The 20,744-nt window shown below is 35.9% G+C and overlaps 2 protein-coding genes across 2 annotated transcripts in view; both read right to left on the reverse strand.

The window, feature by feature from the left end:
• The window catches only part of LOC117403633 (importin-11), a 175,370-nt gene that overhangs the window by 33,364 nt on the left and 121,262 nt on the right, over positions 1–20,744 (reverse strand). The window contains exons 28-29 of the mRNA XM_059012207.1: positions 7,100–7,195; positions 1,279–1,363 (exon numbers count right to left, since the gene is read on the reverse strand). Of these exons, the coding sequence (XP_058868190.1) occupies positions 1,279–1,363; positions 7,100–7,195 (181 nt within the window). The remainder of the gene's footprint in view (positions 1–1,278; positions 1,364–7,099; positions 7,196–20,744) is intronic.
• LOC131709463 (leucine-rich repeat-containing protein 70-like) lies at positions 10,362–13,754 on the reverse strand. Its single transcript, XM_059012100.1, has 2 exons — positions 13,664–13,754; positions 10,362–13,175 (listed from the first exon to the last, which is right to left on the reverse strand). Exon 2 carries the CDS (start codon positions 13,131–13,133, stop codon positions 11,280–11,282), a length of 1,854 nt encoding a protein of 617 aa, XP_058868083.1. The 5' UTR covers positions 13,134–13,175; positions 13,664–13,754; the 3' UTR covers positions 10,362–11,279.

Below are 20,744 nucleotides of genomic sequence, written 5' to 3' on the forward strand. Positions count from 1 at the left end.
ATTATTGATATAAGAGGTTGACGCACGTGGTAGTGAAATAGTTACTTTAATAGCCAACACCATTAATGACATTTAACTGAGGTGGTCGTAGAATACAGCTGTGTACCCAAAAAACATTAACAAAATAAGTCAATGCCAAGGTCACCAATACATTAGTGTATATAACTCTGGAGGTGGAAGCTCTGTAAAATTACAGACACAAAAGGCGACAATACCGGTGGTCGAACTTAACCTACACTCAATACTGTTACATGCCAGTATCTCAAAGCTTTAGGTCTTTATCACACGGAAACCAAAACAAGTCAAGCCCAATATGGCTTCTATCATGGGTCACAGAGGAGGATACCATAAGGTTTTGCCAGAGTTTCCATACCACTGTATACAAGAAGCCACCACATAAAACGGCTCCTGAGGCATTAGTAGAAGTAGCAGTGGTAAAGGGTTTATAAAAAGTGATACTCCCCACTCAGAGTGATTGTTAATCATTTACAAAGTAAGTACCAATCACATTAAATCCCTTAATATTTTAATATGGTAATGTGATGCATTTCAATCCAATTTGAACTTGCATTTTCACTCTTTAAACAGGCAATGGTTCAATGTATAAGAAGTCACCGTTTCCTGGGGACAAAATTGAGACCACCACACTCAACTCCCCCACGGGTAAAAGGCTATAGAGCCTTGAAAATTAGCCATCTTGTCTAAAGTGATTCAGAAGCTACATTGTGTTAATGATTCTTAACACGGATCCAAATAATTAGAACATGTGCTCCCTCAAGTACAAAAAATAAATAAATAGGTTTGTAAATGTTATAATAAAGTTTTACTTCCAGAAAAGAAAGAAAAACTTCAGTGTGTTCTTTTTTTAATATTCTCAATGATCAGACCATTTAGGAGAAGAGATCAAAAGAATGACACTCATCTTCACAGCAAGCCCCAACGACCTGCCTTTGTTCTTGCAATCAAGGTCTACATGTACTGTAGCTAAATCTCTAGACAACACCATTGTGAAGGCTTCTCAATGTCAACAGTGTTTGTTTCCTAATTAGTCAACCTTTTAAATTATGGCCTTGAGCCATACCCAATCTTCTTTTTGACTTTGATCCTGCGATTATAGCTTGGCAGGTCTACACTGCTACAATCAGCCACAGATGTTTTTAGATATATCAACAGTAGATACTTGCTAATTATTTGTGAGCTCTAGGCATTTCCCTGATAATCTCTAAATAATTACTGATTTATACACTGCAACCCCCAGCGATCTCCAGGTCTACTCACCATTTTTTTCCTCTTATCCTGTTCTGTGGGAGGCTCCTCATCCTCTGTTAGTTTGGGCTCCTCAAAGTGAGACATTAGCATACAGCTATATAAAAAAAAATAAAAAAAATAAGATAAGAGTCAAACACAAGAAATGTGAGTTTTCGTGAACAAAAACAAAATCATACCTAGTAGAATAAATCTAATGTGGATGTGATATAATATTGAATGGTTTATTTCTACTGGACGCTAACTGTAATGGAACATTTTAAGCCTACACAGTCAAAACCATTTACAACGTATCTGGGACATAACGTACACACTGATATAAAGAACCAGTATCATGGAACCAAATAAAATTGTATTAAATCCTGTTTAAATTCTCCTTTTTGTACATGATCACCCACTGTACAGCACGAAAGCGAAAGAGTTTACAATTGAAAAAAAAAATTGGAAATACTTTCACTTCTGGAAAAGGTCATTACCAGGGATAAAACAGCACAATATGTTGGAATTTTAAAGAGCACTGTGACTGATATTAAAAAGTCTGCCTCAGAGATTTAAAAGTTTACGGTCTTTGATAGTAGCGGTGGGATTTTTTAGATCTATTGCTCGAGACGAATACTTGAGCATTACAATTTCCAGGTAGTGGAATCAAACGTCACTCACCTCTACATACTGTGTACATTAATCGCCAAATTAACACCCCCCTCAGAAAAAAACACTTGGCTTCCTTTGTTTAGAGGTGCCATTTTAAATATAGAACAAACTCGCTTGAAAAAAACGCTTGTCATTAACATTATTTAACCCTGCCATGGAATTGATACCATACCACGTCTACTACAGCCATAAACACACACAGTGCACCAATGAAGCGCCAGATCGACCGAGAATAAAACCCGCCCCAGAGTCAATCTTCTGTTGCACCACTTAGAAAAGCTACTTGGAGGCAATTGCCAAACGCCTTCCTTTTTATAATATCCGCCCTTACTGTGGCACTAGAGCAGTCCGATACGCGACGGACTACTGATGATAAATTACTAAAATAAATGAATAAAAAAATACGCGTTTGGTGACGTGTCACGTGACCGGTTATACGTCTAGCATATTATTAAAGGTTTTAACACTTCTTTAGAGTTTATACGTTTAAAATTCCCATCCCTATCTGCATAGTTCCTGTTATTACGCACGCACCGCGATGGCATGCAGTGATCTGTGCTGCACATATTGTGTACTCGCAGGCATACTACTTGCTGTTTGGACTTGACCTTGCTCTCTATTACTGTATTATGCAGTATTATCATGGCCAGCGCTAAACGATCGTCAATTTCACTTAAGGACAGACTGTACATTATTGGAGAAATCTTAAAGGGACGAAAGCAGTCGGAATTATGCTGTAAAGAGCTCAAGTTTAAAAAGTAGCAGTCGCTGAGGCAGTCGTCTAAGGCCTTGTCCACATTAGAGCAAAAAAATCAACAACCGAGTTCGAAGCAGATTTACCTGAACCCCAGCCCAACAGTGTTAGCGTTAGATTGCCGTAATGAAACCGAGTTAATTTAACCCAGCTGTTGTTGAAAAAACACTTCGCTGGATGACTGCATACCAGAAACCACTGTAATGTATACACGTCCTTCTTTCTTTTTTCCCCCCTTGTAAATGTTGTTTATTTTCATTGAACACGGGAGCAGAACGGAGGAGCTACGAGAAAGTTCCTAAGTAAATCAAAAGGGGAATAATTTGTATTGGGGAAAAAAATGCCCACGCCACAGTAAATAAATTAGATGGGCATTTGCACAAAGGGAAAATCTGGGGCGGATAAGATGTTATTTAATTTAATTAAGTCGTCAAAATAAAGTCCTTTAACTTGCTAATATGTCATGTGATCTAAGATCATTTAAAAAAGTGTTTTGGACACATTAAGTTTTGTGTACTACAGTACATTAGCATATCTGACTGTACCAATGGAATATGGCAAGAATAAATCCTCCTGTATTTTAATTCAGGCTTGTCTTTTCTTTATTGTCGTCTCATGTAACCGGAGGATTATGGCAACGTACTACCACAAAGCACTAGGGGATATCGGAGGATACTGTGTAACCAGACTCGAACACGGTTCACATCCAGATTACAGTTAAACCAGTTTATGCCGACAACCGAGTTTGAGACTACCTCCTGAGCAGGTTTCAAACTCGGCTGAACTCAGTTATGAACCGTGTTTAGTGTGGATGCAAATTGATTTAAGCACTGTTAAACAGGTTTTGAACCCTTAACTCGGTTCTAAAACGCTAATGTGGCCTGGGCCTAAAAGACTTCTTAAAATAGCGTACAGGCAAGGATTACTGCTGTACCTGAACTGACAGTTTGTATGGTAAATGTTTATTGACTTGTATATTATTTTTATTACCATCATCAGTTTTTTTATTTCTGTAATTTTTTTTTTATTAATTAGTTTATTTTACTAATTACAGTACAGTATTATTCAGTACATTACATGTTTTTTGTTATTTTTTATAATCCATTTAGCTGACCATCTTTATCAAAGTAAACATAGAATTACTGTATTAAATAATTAAAATACAGAATGTTACATACTGCACTGTAATGTACAGTACTAGTTACATTGTTTTATATAGTTTCTTCTGTAATAAACCTTTATACTACATACATTGTATATGTACATTAATCAATTAGCACTGTACTAGGTTTTGATCTTTGTGCTGATTTGGCAGGTATGTGCATGTATCTGGTTATTACATACCTCGGTTATAACTTACTGTTTTTACGATCCCAAGGCAGTACGTTGTATCAGATTTTCACTGCATATACAGTTGTAGTAAAACATTTACATACCCCAATGGAAATGTATAATTTCTAAAAATTTCTCGAAAACAAAGAATTTTAGGAAAAACCTTTTGTAGCAAAAGTTTTGCTTTTGTGGATGAGGAAAAAAAGAAAAGTTCCAAGAAATAGATGTCTACAATTATTTATTTCAATTTTATTACAATTTGTTTTGCAAAACTCCAAAAATGCTAATTCAAAAGTATTCATACCCTTTGATGCTATGATAGTATTGTCTACAAGGTGCTAGACATTTCAATATGATAATGCAGAACCTAATACTGGATTGTAGGTGAACATTCTTAGAGAGTATAAAAAGGTGAGGCATAGGATGAATGCTGTCATTACCAATAAGTCAATATGGGAAAAAGTAAAGAGTTATCTGAAGACTTAATCAGAAAATGATGTATGGTCATAAAGCTGGAGAAGGATACAAGAAGATTCCCAAGCATTTGAGTATCCAAATTTCAACTATTGTTTCAATTATCAAGAAGTACAAGACTCACAACGCTCCCTCAGTCTGGAAAGAAGGTTATTTCACCAAGAACAAGTAGAAGAATTGTGAGGAAGGTTAATAACAATCCGATTGATTGCCAAAGATATTCTAAGTTAATTGGCTGCAAGTGAGACTGAGGTTTCCATTTCAACCATAGGTTGAGTATTGCAATATGAAGGTCTCAATGATTGCAGGCCAAGGAATAAGGAAAACGTCACAAGGACAATCGCTTAAAGTTTGCAAAACGGCATGTGAATGATGGATATGAGTTCTGGTGAAAGGTTTTGTGGAGTGATGAAACAAAAATCAAGCTATTTGGTCATGCTGATAGTCGTTACTTTTGGAGAAAGTCTGGTGAGGCGTACAAAGAAAAGAACACCATACCAACTATCAAGGATGGAGGTGGTAATATCATTCTGTGGGGCTATTTTTCCTCTAATAGCACAGGAAATTTAGTTCCAGTACATGGTAAAATGGATTCCTTAGCGTACCAAAATATATTGGCCATTCATCTGAAACCCTCCGCTACAAAACTTGGTTTAAATGCGCAACTGGGCGTTCCAACACTACAACGATCCAAAGCACACATCAAAATCTACTTCAGAATGGTTAAAGAAGAATAAAATCAAGGTTCTGGAATGGCCTAGTCAAAGTCCTGATCTAAATCCGATTAAGAATCTTTGGTATGAGTTGAAGAAGGCTGTGCAAAAAAGATGTCTTCGGAATTTGAATGAACTGGAACAATTTTGCATTGAAGAATGGTCATGCCAAAAGCTCACTGACAAATATCCTAATCGTTTAAAAGAGGTTATTATTGCTAAAGGTGCCTCAACTAGCTATTAATTTCATTTTCCTTGTCAGTGTATGAATACCTTTGAATTAGCATTCTTGGAGTTTTGCAAAAAAATTGCTGAAATAAATAATTGTACACATCTATTTCTTGGAACTTCTTTGTTTTTCCTCATCCACAAAAGCAAAACTTTTGCTACAAAAGACTTCGTATAATTGTTTGTTTTCGAGAAATTTCTAAAAATTATAAAATTTCCTTTGGGTTTTGACTACAACTGTATGCCTATATAACACTGCAAATGGTTTCTGAGATATGAAGCTTTGTCACCATTGTGGCAGCAGCTTAGGGGGGGGGGGGGGGGGAAACTGTCACGAAGAGTTAATTTATCTTCTACGATAGCCATGATCGAACTTGATTCAAAGAATCACAGAATACAGCTTTGTGCTGAGCATGAAGACAATATCTTGAAGTGTTAAGTCTTAGTCATCAGGAAATCTCAAGTCACAGGTGGAAGTGAACAAGCTACTGGGTTTGAACCAAAAATGACTGGAGTCTTGTTAGAATTACAAGGCTGTTTATTCTGTCTGATTGAACACCACATTTTATTTTTCTTCTGAATTTTATTTTGTACTTGATTAATTGTGAGCCTCAGAAATTCCAAATTATGAAAGCAACAGGCCAAGGTCGGCAGATCTGTACTGTATCCAAAATAATTATTAAAGGGGGGTTCAATTCTAAATACTGTTCTTTAAGAATGCAGTGCTTTTTCACTTTAGTCTTTGTTTCTCCACCAGTTTTATACCTGGTCTGCTTTTCTTGATCTATGCTGTTATTCTCTTCCTGTTATGTTTTTTACATTCTTTTTAGCTACACATTTACTTACAGATTGCCAACAACACACCCTGCACTACTTCTACAGCATGCTAAGTACATTTGTTGTAAAACTAAAATATAAATCAATTCCTGATCAGAATCAAGAATATTACTGTGGAACTATCAGAGTAGTTTTGTGTTAAGGTCACCCACAACAAATGTCTCTACATTACGGTTTACAAAAAAGTAAAGTGATTTTATAAATCTTTGTTATTTATGGTCTAAATTTCTCATTAAATGGGCTGACTGTTAATAATATGCTTTGTAAATCAACTTTCTAAAGATACAGATAGTAATCTAGTTTTCACAAAATTCAATTTCAAGGTTCAAGGTTATTCCTTAAAAACTGATGCTTTACACGGACCATCTCAATCAATCATTGTGACTACTCAAAAAGAAACCTTGGGGCACCTGGAATATAAAAGCCTTGAGTTATACGGTCCTCATGCTGCTTATTTTTACTATGGTGTATACAATGCCAACAGCAGTCAATAAACATTTCTGTCCACCCATTTGACTTCAAGCATATGACAGAGGCTAAACTCTCAAGCATCACAGTAAAGGGCCATTAAATAAAAACTACTGTATGGGAATTAAATGTAATTAACACCAAGCCTCCTCGTTAAATGACTCATTCAGGTTTCAGACATTAAACAGCCTTGTAGAATAAATTCAGCAGGTAGTGCACATTGCATCCACAACAGAGCCCTTATAAATGTTTACGACTGTACATTTACATGGTAATTTTGCAGGTTCCCATACTTTGTTCAATGGTTTGCTATGCATTTACCATAGTCTACCATGGTTTTAATATGCGTTAACATATCTCTCTGCAATTTACTTACTCTTTAAAGGTTCTTGTTTCTGGGTCTTCTGTCATTACATCATGCAACGCCTCTACAGAAATATTAATGATTCCACAGAATTTATCTTGGATGACGCTGCAAAGAAACAGGTAAAGGCGATAGTTAAAACGGGTAACAGGGAGTCTTCTTTAGGACACTCCCAAAGTTCAGTGCATTAATTGGGATAACCATTATGTAACATAAATAAGTTATTTCTATAACTTGACAAAAAGGTCCAAACTCAGTTACTGTATGGTCATCTGTATCTATCTACTGTTAATGAGAATATGTGAACTGCAACACTCAAACTTTATGATAATGTACAACTTCAATGAATATTAGTCTTTATCTTGTATTTATCTTGCTCTTAATTGTATTATTACTTGTACTGCGATTCTTGAAATGTATTTTTGTTTACGACTGTAAGTCGCCCTGGACAAGGGCGTCTGCTAAGAAATAAATAATAATAATAATAATAATAATAATAATAAAACCAGAAGCTTACTGCTTTGCATAAAAACAAAATATATCTCTGATTAAGGCTCAAGTCAGATCAAAAACAAAATACCGAAAGTGCAAATGTGCAATTCTGAAAGAGATACGTGCATTTCCCTGTTTGCAGCACCTTTAAGAAGTTAGAAATGGGTCTTGAGTATTAAATAAAACCATCATGTGCTTCTATTGTACATGAGCTAAACAAAAAAGATTTCCTAAGAAAACAGATTTCTAAGAATCGTATTTGAAAATCTGCTAGGCTTTTCTGCTTTCTGAAAGCCATCAGCCCAAACTGACTCACCCCCCCCCACGGAGGGCATGTGGCTGAGGTCATTTATGTTGCTTATTGCTTTTCTAAGAGTACTTGTGTTATTCTGCTTTTCCACAAATCTCTCCCTGTCTTTTGCGAATAAAACTTTAAATGTGCAGGCCGTGGTTTGTTTTGGTATTGACAGTGTTTTGTTGTGTTCAGGGACTGGTGGCAGAGTTTGTTAGCAGTTTAATCAACATCAACCTTATTATACACAGGTCTCACTTCACCACCATGTATATTAAGACTGTAAAACACAGACATTTATAGAATTATCATTCACCATGAATTACAATAATAATACTATTTCACCAAGAATATATATTTAAGCTTATATATTTAAAATACATTAATCACTTTAAAAATACACAAAGAAGAAATGGACAACAATTTCAGAAAACTAAAAAGTCAATTTTGCAATACACAAATAACCAGTACAATACAATATTAAAGGACAGGGTCTACAATTACAGTAATTAGAAATGTGTGGTTGGGAGAATAATAAAAAAAAAAACAAAAAAAAAAACAATGTTTAGTAAAGTGAATTACAATCAAATTGTTTATTTGCAGACAAACATGCACAACAGAGAAACACAAAGATTACAAGATTACAGTAAGCGATTTCTTACATTTTAACAGGGAGACACATGGACCAATCAGTGTGTTTACATGAACATAAGAATTCCGATATTTTTCGGAATATATCGTTTTCTGAAAAGTAATGCTGATATCAAAAGTCATGTAAACGCAGTTTTCCAAAAACATATCGGAAAATCCCAAAAGTGAACATCATTTATGTCATGTAAACACACCTTTCAGAAAACTTATTTTGATGTTGCACATGTGCAAACTTTGACATCATTCCCACACACGTCATTATTAAAGCAACTACTTCCATATTTCTAGCAGGAACACAAATAAAACACACAGCGGCAATCACGATGAAATGTTTTGTTACATTCCTATTTCACTGTCTACTGATCAAAATGTTGGGGACAATAGTACTTTATAAATATTACAGCCCAACAACTTAATTTTGTGATTGTAAAAAGATCGACAAATCAAGATCAAGACGAGGAGAAAGGAAAGCATGATAACTATTGTTTATCAGTTTTGCTTGGCAAGTTACAGAACGTCGCCTTGTGTAAGGGTGAAAATAAAAAAAAGAGTCTATAGTGGCACATAATGGGAACCGCTTAATGATATCTTGTAACAATTGTAAGTCGCCCTGGATAAGGGCGTCTGCTAAGAAATAAATAATAAATAATAATAATAATAATAATAATAATAAATATGTAGTCCAAGGGATGCTTTTCTATTTTGTGTTGTATTTGTCTGAAACAATAACATAATTCTAAATGGATGTCAGATGTCAGTCACCGATCAGTTTACACAGATCCATTTGTTTAGTTACGGATAGTTATATTATTCATTTAAATAAAGTAATACAGTGCTACCCCGGTACGACGCGACCCGTTATAGTGCGGAATCGGTTATAACGTGGTAAAGTCATGGCTCCCATTTCCTCCATAATGCAATTCGACTCAAACGTTGGTTTTTATTGTTTTACATTAACGTATTTAAACCCATTTAAGTTGAAACTGGGACATCTAGTACTTATAAACATGAATATCAAGATTGCACACATTTCTGAAATCCTTACCTTGCACCATGTTTCAATAACGTACGAATGAAGAAAACAACAAACACAAATCTAAATCTTGTTGTAACACAGGGCGAGGTGCCCTGTACATTGTTTTGTTTATTTTTAGATCGGGGTCTCCCCCTCCGCCCCTGTGCAGTTTGTTTTTGTATTTGTTATAATTATTATGTTTAGATGACGGCATAGCCGTTTTGTTTAATATTTTGTAACGTGGATGGGAAGCCCCATCCACAAAATAATCAGAAAACTCGTGCAGATTGTGGCCGAGGGGTAATAGAATAATTAATTACAAGCTAGTTAAACCCCTTGGCCACGATATAAAAAGGCTGCAGCTCTCCAGCTCGAGGTGGGTGATGTAGGAGCGGAGAGAGCGAGAGTGGAAAGAAACGTAAACGGTAAAACATTTAAGCATAAAAGTACAGGAACAGTGACAGCGACTGCCCAGCCTGACCTGTATGGTTTATTTATTATTTAGTGTTCGAGATTTGTTTTTGTTAAAATATTAATTTTATTTTTGTTATTAATAAAAACAGCGGCCAGCCTTTACCTGCAGTACTTCCCTGGTGTCAGTGTTTTTACGTTCCTGCTTCTGTCTGACGTCACCGACTCAGTCATCCTGTCACACTTGTGTACTAAACTAAAAGGGCACGGTTTGTATTTTATAAATGCCAGATGCCATATATACACACATATACATATATATACACACACATATATATATATATATATATATATATATATATATATCACATACATACATACATACATACATATGTAACTGTAATTGCTGGTATTTCCCTGGTACAACCCCAGAAATTTTGAAGCAATCTGTCATTTGATAAGTTTCCTATTTGTATACACAATATGAACACTCCCTTGCAAATTACACATGCTATAGATAACAGTAGTACATGAAAGACACACTTATGCATTAATAGAACCCCTATGTTTGATTTAATGAAAAGGATGTGTCTTGATCGTTTAAGAATCAATATAATATTTTGACAATCAGATTGCTACAGGTTTGTAATATGATACAGCATTAAAAGCCAATGCAGCTTTGAGGTGTTTTTATTCAACACACAAACACACACAAACACACACAATTAAACATTTTACCTTATTGGCCCCCCTTACTTGTAAAAATAGAAATTCTGCAACAAAAGCAGCCTGATTATTAGCTGCATGCATTAAAAACATTTTTTTTCACAAACCACCTTGTTAACTCTGTAGAGCAAATTGAAGGGGCACAATGGAGTTGATTTATATAGATTGTCAAAAATTGGTTATTAAAGGCTGCCAACTTGAGAAATCAAAGTCACTGGCAAGAAGAGAAATGGGCTAATGCAGACATCATAAGTTTATCATAGTAGTTAAAAAAAAAAAAAAAAAGTTATGCTAAATCAGTCAAAACATTATGTTTAAAATGTAATAATGTTAGACATTGTACAGTAAATACTCCCATATTACCATGAGGTACAACAAAGGTCACCATTGATCAATCATTTCAATGGCTGCATTAACTTGAATTAGGTTCTTATAATGTATACAGATAGTCAACAATAATAACAATAATAATAATAATAATAATAATAAATTGTTGATAAGGAGAACTACAAACTGAAAAAGCAACATTAAATGAACAGCTTTTATATACTAATGAAATATTTCCAAGGACGGTGCCTTTAATGTTGTCAGTCCATATAAAACAATCATAGAACTGAATGTTCAAACAGAATGACCTGCGCCTGATTTCCATTGTTGTTTTGTTTGAAGGGCCCCATCTGACCTGCTGTGATGTTTCCTACCACATCTGGAGCTGCTGCTGGTAGAAGATTTGGTGGAGGTGAGGCAGGTTCACGCACATTGTAGTGTGCTGACTGATAGAAGCTGAAATATTCCAACACATTCTCCCCTTCCACCACTTTTAGCCTATGCTTAAGATGGAGCAATTTATACAACATGGCTAAAATCAGTACACAGGCAAAGATGAAAAACACTAAGAGAATGTCAAAACCTTGGTTCAGCTTAGCGATCCTTTGTTCACATATCAGTAAAGGTTTCAGTGACACAGGAGCATCTTCACCTTCAGGACTTTTGTTTTTAGTAGTTAGGTTTACAGGTGGGTGCTGGACCGGTATTTGCAGCGGCACGGCAGTTGTCGCTTGCTTTGTGTGTTCTACTGCCTCGCCCCCATGCACAGAATAACTTTTGGATTTACCTGATGGTAAGATGGGGAATTTCATTGCTGAAGTACTTTTATTAGGAATGAGAACTCTATGTTCTATCAATGAACTTGCTGTTGAAGATACCACAGGGATGATGGTGGCATTTGGGACAGCACAAACCCCAAATTTGTTCAGATTAACATAGCGCAATAATTTGCCCTGTAGTTGTGGTGGGTGTTGACAATGAACATTCATCATAACGGTGGAGGACACTAACCAATTGTGCAATCCAAGAAGTTGGCAGCTGCAGTTCCAGGGGTTCTTGGTTGCCTGTACATGGATAAGCGAAACCAAAGGCTGAAGTACATCAGACTGCATGTATTTAAGATTATTTTGGCCTAGATTTAGGACCTTGAGTGATGCTGCCATTCCCTCAAAGGCCTCACTCCCAATGTGACTTATGTTATTCCTGTCTAAGTGCAGGTATTTCAGTTGCCTCAATAAAGCAAAAGCATCTGAGCCAATACAATTCAAATTATTATGACTTAGTGTCAATTGTTTCAAATTGGGTAGTTTAGCAAATCCATTTTTGTCAATATGTTTTATTCTTGCGTGTTCCACAATGAGATACTGAAGGTTTTCCAGCCCCTTGAAAGCAAAAGGAGGCACGGATTCAACAGGATTGTTTGACAGGTCTAGGCGCTTGACGTTCCCAAGCCCTGCAAAGACGTCGGATGCAATTTGGCCAAGATTGTTTCCCTTGAGGTACAGTATCTCAAGTTTCCCTAGATTCATAAATGCTGAGTTGGAGATCCTTGAAATCCTATTATTTGCAAGATTAAGTATTTTAAGACTGGTCATGCCCAAAAAAACGCCACTTCCAACTTTTTTAAGACGGTTCCCTTGAAGATGCAGATAACGCAAAGCAATCAGGTCAGCAAACATTCCATCTGGAAGAAAATGTATTTCATTATGATGAAGGTACAGATAATGAAGATCTGAAAGTCCTCTAAAGGTTTCAGGGTCCAATCGTTCTATCTGATTGTCATTCAAGTATAAATAATATAGTTTGTGAAGGTGCCTCATTGCTTTGTCCTCAATGTATAGCAGCCCTGTGTTGTCCAGGTAAAGCACAGAGAGTTTGTCCAGACTCCTTAAATCCTCGGCACATATACGAGAGATGTTATTTCCACTCAGGTGCACTACCGCTGTGCTGCGTGACAGGTTCCTGGGAACGAATGTGAGGCCCAGGCTGCAGCACTGAACTCGAGTTATTGAGCACTGCTGGCAGGAGAGAGGGCAGCCCAGATTTGGGTTGTGAAGTAGCGTCAGAAGAAAACACAAATGAAAACTAAAAAATGGTTTCAGGGAGGTCATTGAACTGCAAAACCTAAACATTCTTCCAGTTTGCGAGATCTCTTCCCTTCATCTGCAATCAGACTATTTGAGAAAAAAAAAAGTATATATACCTTTACCCCATAATTTGTTATAACAAAAATAAGTAACAGTAATGGCAATTGGTTAATAGATTTTGCAGTCTTGTTAGGGTATTTCCAGCTATAAGTAATTTACACATCATACGCCTGTATCATTTAGTATGATGACATCATCACCAGTCCCCACAGTTAATAGTTTATTTTGGTAATGTAAAAAATAGCTGCAATGTTAGTATATTAGAAAATCAAATAACTTGGACAACATTTGCAAATGACAGTGGAGACACCAATAAGTTACCCATTTATCTGCTCTGTGGGCTTTGTACTCCAATCTCCAGTCACTTCACTTTATTTTAAAGTAGACATATTATGTTGAATAGCATGCATGTAATACAACTGACGATGAGTACAATTAAATATATTTATTTACTAAATCACATACATTTTTTTATAGCCAAGTTAAACGTTTTGTGATAAAAATGCTCCACATACCTGTTCACTGCATAATTAATACATTCTGTAAACTGTTACAAGTCAAGTGTTTGCAAAATGGATAAAAAGCTTCAACTCCAGGAACTTGCAGCCTTCCTATGGAGTTTAGCTTTTCAGTCAGGAAGGAACTTTTCCATAAAATGCTTAATGGTGATTGGATTAAACACATGTTGCCATGGGATGCAGGAAACCTGCAAAGGATGTCATGCTATCATTTCTATTAGGCCATTGTTATATAAGGAAATCTTGGCTGTTTGTGAAGTATTTTTATACATGAGTAAAATCTGTGTTGCTATTCAATTCAAGAAAGACCACTTACATATACAAAATCCACCACAAGGTTATAAAATGCATACATGTAGTTATACCATGTAGTTTATTTAAAGTCATGCGCCTCATAAGAATTAGGCATTTCTGTAAATATAAAGCTATGAATATAAAAGATATTCTGAGCAGAGATGATCTTTTTCGGGTCTTCTCCTGTGTTGAACGATACTGAAGTGAGTGTCACCAGTAGTGAGTTCATAAATTATAAATAGGGCCCTGCAAAATTCACGGGAGAATTAAAAACGACAGGACTAACCTGCAATTCTGTCCTAAACATCCAGGGTTCTGTGTAGCCACTCCAGCTAAACTGATCTAAAGAATGATTAAGGAATCAACACAAATTCTGGAATATTAGAACATACCCCCTAATTACGAGGGACAATTATGGCTATTCTAGAAATTGATGCGTTTGACTTGCTGTTTTAGAAAAAATGGATGCACTAACAAAATCAAAAAGCATTTATTTGAGAGATTGCATGCAGCAATATCCACCTGGTGTCTCAACTCTCCCTGAATGCAACGCATGGCAAGGTAAGGGACTAGTGGATCTTACAGAGTGGTTTGAAAGTTTGTGACGCTAGAGTTCATCAAATGTATAACAAAGTTGCAGAATTAATAAATACATACCGAGCACTGGAACAAGAGTTGCACAGCACAAATGCCAGTATAAACAAACACTTTCCACAAAGTTTATGAAAAATTGACAAGTTACTACAAACCTGATCAATGCAGAATAAAACCATATGTTATTCAACCAGTTCAAGTTTCTGAAGGCAGTAGGGATTTTAGATCCACAAAAAGTTATTAGTTTGGATAAAGAAACCCTCCCGTTAAGATTCTATTCCAGGGTTTGATGCTTAGTGTAAATCAGAAACGGAAGGATATCAGATATATGCAAAAGGAAACGGGAGATAGAATTTCTCTGACCGGATTCTGGAGAATTGCAGAATAACTAAATTTCCCAATTTAGTAGGGATGGGAATTTTAAATGTTTAAAACGTATAAACTCCAAAGAAGTGGTTAAACGTTGAATAATATGCTAGACGTATAAATCGGTCACGTGACAAATTTCACCAAACGCACATTTTATAATGTATTCATTTTAGCAATTTATCATCATAAACAGCAGTCTGTCGCGTATCTGCCTGCTGTGGTGCCACAGTAAGGGCAGATATTATAAAAAAGGAAGGGGTTTGGCAATTGCCTCCAAAAACACGTTCAATGCTTAATCATTTGAAATGAAAACATTCACAAATTACTTTGGATGGAGATATTTGTGCCAGGTGAGATCCAGATATCAAGGAAATGTATTTTTATTTTATTTTATTTTTTAAACAAATGATGTGTAAAAGTGTACTGGTAAATTAAAACCTATAACTATAATTATATTAATATAATTATTTATATTGTGAGTTATCTGAAATAATACTGAAAAAAACTTCCTTTTAAAATCCTGTTATAGATATTCACAGGGATGTAAGGGTTAAATAAATGTCAGTAGCCATCTACAGCGTTCTGTTTATTAAACTGCTAATACGTACTTTGTAGTAATGGGATGAGCAATTCAAATGGTTAAAGTAATGCAATGGGATGATTGTTTAATGATTGCTCTTCCATGGCTCACTGTGGAGGCTATATCGACAGTGTGGCTAGAGGACTAAATTACAGGATAAAAAACAAGACATGAAAAACGCAGGGCCCCATTATAACAGTCTGTTTTAAATCAGCATACATTTGGTACCTATATTTGGTGGCCATAACCATTCTGTCAAACTACAAATCCACAAAAAATAAAGAAGAAATAGAGGAATCTATCTAAAACCCTTTTACTGTAGCACTACAACCAGCACAGATTATACTCTATGTAGGTCTGTAATGATTAAAGACAAGGCATCAATACAGAATGCTTTTCAATGTAGCAATATATATTGCTTTTGAAGTAGTTAGAGTTACAGGTGGGAGCTGGGCTGCTATTTTAAAAATCCTGGTTATGTTCATCTGCTCTCAACAATACAGTTCTAGAACAAAGAATATCTCCTAGGATTACAAAATGAAAGCATAACAAACTCATTCTTCTTTTAATTATTGTATGCACACAATGAATTCTCATATACAAATCCCATAAGTTGGCACATACTATTAAAAAATAAAGGAAACAAAGCAAACCTGAACTATGTTACATGCCACATATAATTCATGTATATCCCTTGTAACAACTAAACGTCTGTTGTCATTTCTTATTGTCCAGAAATGCTTTGCAAGCTGTTATTCTTAACAAGCTGTTACTGTGCAACTTGTCCAAGAACAGCAACAATTCTGTTTATGATAAATGCTGAGTTGGAGAATTAAACAAGCACAAATAAACCAGACTCACGCTAAACTGCAACAGCAAAGCAAAGGCAATTAAGATATTCAAAACATACTAACAGAAAAAGGCAAAAATATAGAAAAAGCAGCAATATAGATATTCTGCAAATAAATTCATTTTTATGAATACCACAATACTGTATGATTTCTCTACAAGCATAAAGCGCTACATAGAACTACAGCCTTATTTACAATACAGAGTTCTAAAAATGAGCTTCTGTGCCACAACTAACACATTTTTATTTGTAACTTGCACTTTATTTTTCTTCTTTATCAAAAATCACTTTTTTTCCCCTCTTGGTCTGAATTTAATAACAGTACCCAAAACGTATTACATTAAAACTTCCAACTAGATTATATTAAAGGTGTCTTATCAAGATGAGTGGCATAAAATCTCCTTCTTTCAGAGACACACAACTAAACATATTATTAAGATCTGTTCAGTCAGTACACACATATGGCATTGTAAGAAGTGGCTTTACTGAGGCTACGTACACACACACTGCAGTTGGCTCAACAACCGTATTTACAAACGGCACTCGCTGCGGTTGTTTGTTGTACACACACCTTTCACTACTGAAGTGAGCGACTCCCTGTTTAAACAAACCACTGAACTCGGGCCATCATTACATGCCGATCGTGAGGTTTTGTGCGACAACATGGAGGCTGTGTTTTTGTTTATGCTTTTGGAAGAAAGTACCGTACGTAATCTATCAAGAGCTCGTGAAGCTCAGCTATGCTCTTTTCTGCAAAACCAGTGGAGACGCCATGTTGCTTTTTCTGCACTGCTAAATACAGTGGCGACAATCTGAATATTTGGGTGATCTTCCGACCAGAAGGCTGGTGGGAACTACTTGAGTGGTTTCCAAATGACTGGATAAAAAATGTACGCATGTCTAAGGAGTGGTATATGCGTCTTTGTCATTTACTGAGACATTTCCTGGAGTGCCAAAACACACAGATGAGATGTTCGGTATCGGTCGAAAAACGACTTGCGGTCGCACTGTGGCGTTTGGGGATACGAATTGTCCCATATTGTATTATTTAAGTTGCAAAGCCAAAAATACTTTTTTTTTTTTTCCTTACAACAAAATATTACACAACTGTACTTAGATTAAATAAAAAAAGTATATTATATGTATGCAGTATTTACTATTATGAATGATGAATTTACTATTCATCAATATTACAAAATCAACTTGGCTCATAAGGCACCTATATATATATATATATATATATATATATATATATATATATATATATATATATTTTTTTTTTTTTTTTTTTTACAGGTAGTGGACAAAACAATGGAAACACCTGGGTAAATGAGGGACACCAAGTATATTGAAAGCAAGGGTTTCCACACAGGTGTGGCCCATGTGTTAATTAAGCAAATAACATCCCAGCATTCTTAGGGTCATGTATAAACATGCTGGACAGGCCTGGTTGCCTATAATTATGGCTAGCATGGCTGCAAGAGGAGACCTCAGTGACTTTGAAAGAGGGGTGATTGTTGGGGCGCGTTTGGCAGGAGCTTCAGTGACCAAGACAGCTCAACTTGCTGATGTTTCACGAGCAACTAAATTATTTAATTGCTTGAGGTCAATTAAATAATTAAGGCGCCAGTTAGAACAAAGTCCTGCAATAAATGGATTGGAAGTGCCAAAGGTTGCCTACACTGGACTAGAGCATAACATGTTGAACAGGAAATACAACAAGATGCACGTTTTGTCTGCCCCAAGCTACTGTTTAGAGGATATTGAAAATGTTGTTTTTTTCCTCAAATCATTGTATCTACAGGAACACATTTCTTGCTTTTCTGGAGGTCAAAAAGTGAAAGCTGGATAACATCTGCTGGATTGATGAGGTTCCTTTACACTATACATTCATCAAAACAAACATTCTTATCTTGTAAAATATGGACTGTTCTTATATTTTTGGGATGCTTGACAGTAGGTTTTTTTTTATTTTATTTTTTAACAGCAATGGTATACATATTTCAGGTGCATTGGCACATGGGCCTTGAGTATAGGTCTTATGCAGGGTTCACGGAGAATAAAATTAAAATCAATTAAAAAAAAAAAAAATGCATTTAGGATTAGGTACGATAAATAATCCGTAAACAAGATTTAAATGAGACCCAGGAACAATAATTTGCAAGCTTGTATGCATAAAAATGATTGGTTGGCAGGTGCAAGCAGTGAAAGTGTAATTGTTGCATCCATTTCAATCCTTTTTCAGCCACCTGTACCTTGTCTGCACCATCGAGTTTGATACAGATTAAAGCTAGCATAATTCAGTTTATGAATATTCACCAAGTCAAAGTAAAAGACCTGAAGCATGAATGCAACGAAGAAAATACAGAGAGCAAACAGGATGCATTGTATTCAATGTCACACTGCGTTAGGAAATGGAAAACTGCAGAGAATCATCAAAGTGCTCTACAAAGAACATACGTAATAACAGTTGCCAGCAATTATGTCAAATTAAAATGAAAAAAAGAATACGCACAACAAAACACACATACGAGCACACATGAATCACGATTTTATTCTTTTGAACTTCTGAGAGCTGAACTGATCAAACTGATCACTCCTGTAATTAGCATGCTTAGGATGGGAAATTAGTATCAACCAATTGGTCTTCTGTCTGTTCTCTTGTATAGCATACACATTGTTTCTGTTATACTGTATACTGATAGGACACACTGTTCAAGAGAACTTTGAAAAATGCCTCTACAGACACAGAGAGAAATAGATTACAAATGGTGATGCAGTTTTAACTGGGGTTAAAGCAGCAGACATACGTTTAAAAGATGCCATGTGACCACATACATTTTACTACAAAACATCTAAATGTTTTCTGTTTCATTTTAAAATATCTTTCATTTCACCATGTATAATGTTTAAGTGCTGCTGTGTAAGTGCTATAACACCCCTCTACAGCAGTGGCTCCCAACCTGTGGTCCGTGAGAAAACACCAGGTGGGCCGCAAACAACTCCCAAAATTCGGCTACACAATTCTAAGCAACACAACAAACAGCTTGTGATGGTGTAAACACGATCATACTGAAGTGTCATTCTGGTCCGTGATCGGGTAAACGCATTAAAAAACGTGCTTTTGCCCAGCAAGTCAAAGAAACAAAGTTAACGCATATCATTGGATAGGGGAGGAACTGAATTTCGCTGCCTGGTGGTTTGTTTTTTCGTGTAACATCACCGAGTCGGGCATTTCATTTTTTGACTTGTGAACTGTACCGTAGTGTGAGTGTGAACGATCCATTTCAGCGCCATGTTATTATATGGGTATATTCAGCCAGGTTTAATATCTTACAAGACTATATGCCAAAAGGAAAATATCTTAACGATAGGAAATAATGTGTACAGGTCTGTTCTGACCCCATCATATTTAACCAAAATGCTATAAATCCTATCGACTGTGCACCAGCAATCCCATTTAATTTACACATCAGGCCACCAGAAGTGGTATGTACTGTCCTGTACACTCTCCAATCATTTTCACATTTTTCAAATTGCTTCTCACCTCGTCTTCATATTCCAGTGTTTTTTATATGTACATCAAGCAAAGTTGGCGACTCAGTGAGTGAAATTTGCTACACGAGGTAACAGTTGTGGGGACCAGCACTGGTATTTACATTTACTGGATCTGGAGGCCAAACCAAGCCCCAATGCATTATTTCTCGGTAAAATTGAGACGCCATTTATCTACAAAGCATTCAGCATTCAGGAGCTTTGCCATCAGCAACTGTCAATGAACTGGTAGTGAAGATTCAAGCCCAAGAATCTAATTAGGTTACGTATATTGTATAAATACTTTACTTTCTACATGTACTTATACATATACACATATAAATTAGTTTCAAAATGCTGCCGTGACAAACTGCGTGGCAAGTGGTCCTTGTGAAAAATCAAGGTGGTCCCTACATTAAAAAAGGCTGGGAACCACTGCTCTAGTGTCATTTAACGCAGAAATATCTGACATGGCAGTTAGGAAAGGTAGGTCCCAATGTCCACTCACTACACATCAAATTGTGCATGATGGCCAAGGTGAACAACACTGGCCTTGCATCAATTGTACATTGTGAAAATGACAGCTTGTATTCACATGCTTAATAATATCCCTTACTTAAGAGGGATCATTGAGGACACTGTAAACATTGACTTAAAGGATGTTAACATTTCAAACCGTTATGTTGAGATCAACATATTTTTATTTTTTTTAAATACACATTGGCTTCACAAGAAGTAATACAAAAAAATATTGAAGCATACAAATCTCATTTAAGGAGACTGTGCACTTGAGAATATCAGTTGTTTTTTTGTTTCCACATGTTTTGCTTTTGACCCTTACCGGTCATCATTATCCT

This window comes from Acipenser ruthenus, chromosome 1, assembly GCF_902713425.1.
Source record: "Acipenser ruthenus chromosome 1, fAciRut3.2 maternal haplotype, whole genome shotgun sequence".
Taxonomy (NCBI): domain Eukaryota; kingdom Metazoa; phylum Chordata; class Actinopteri; order Acipenseriformes; family Acipenseridae; genus Acipenser; species Acipenser ruthenus.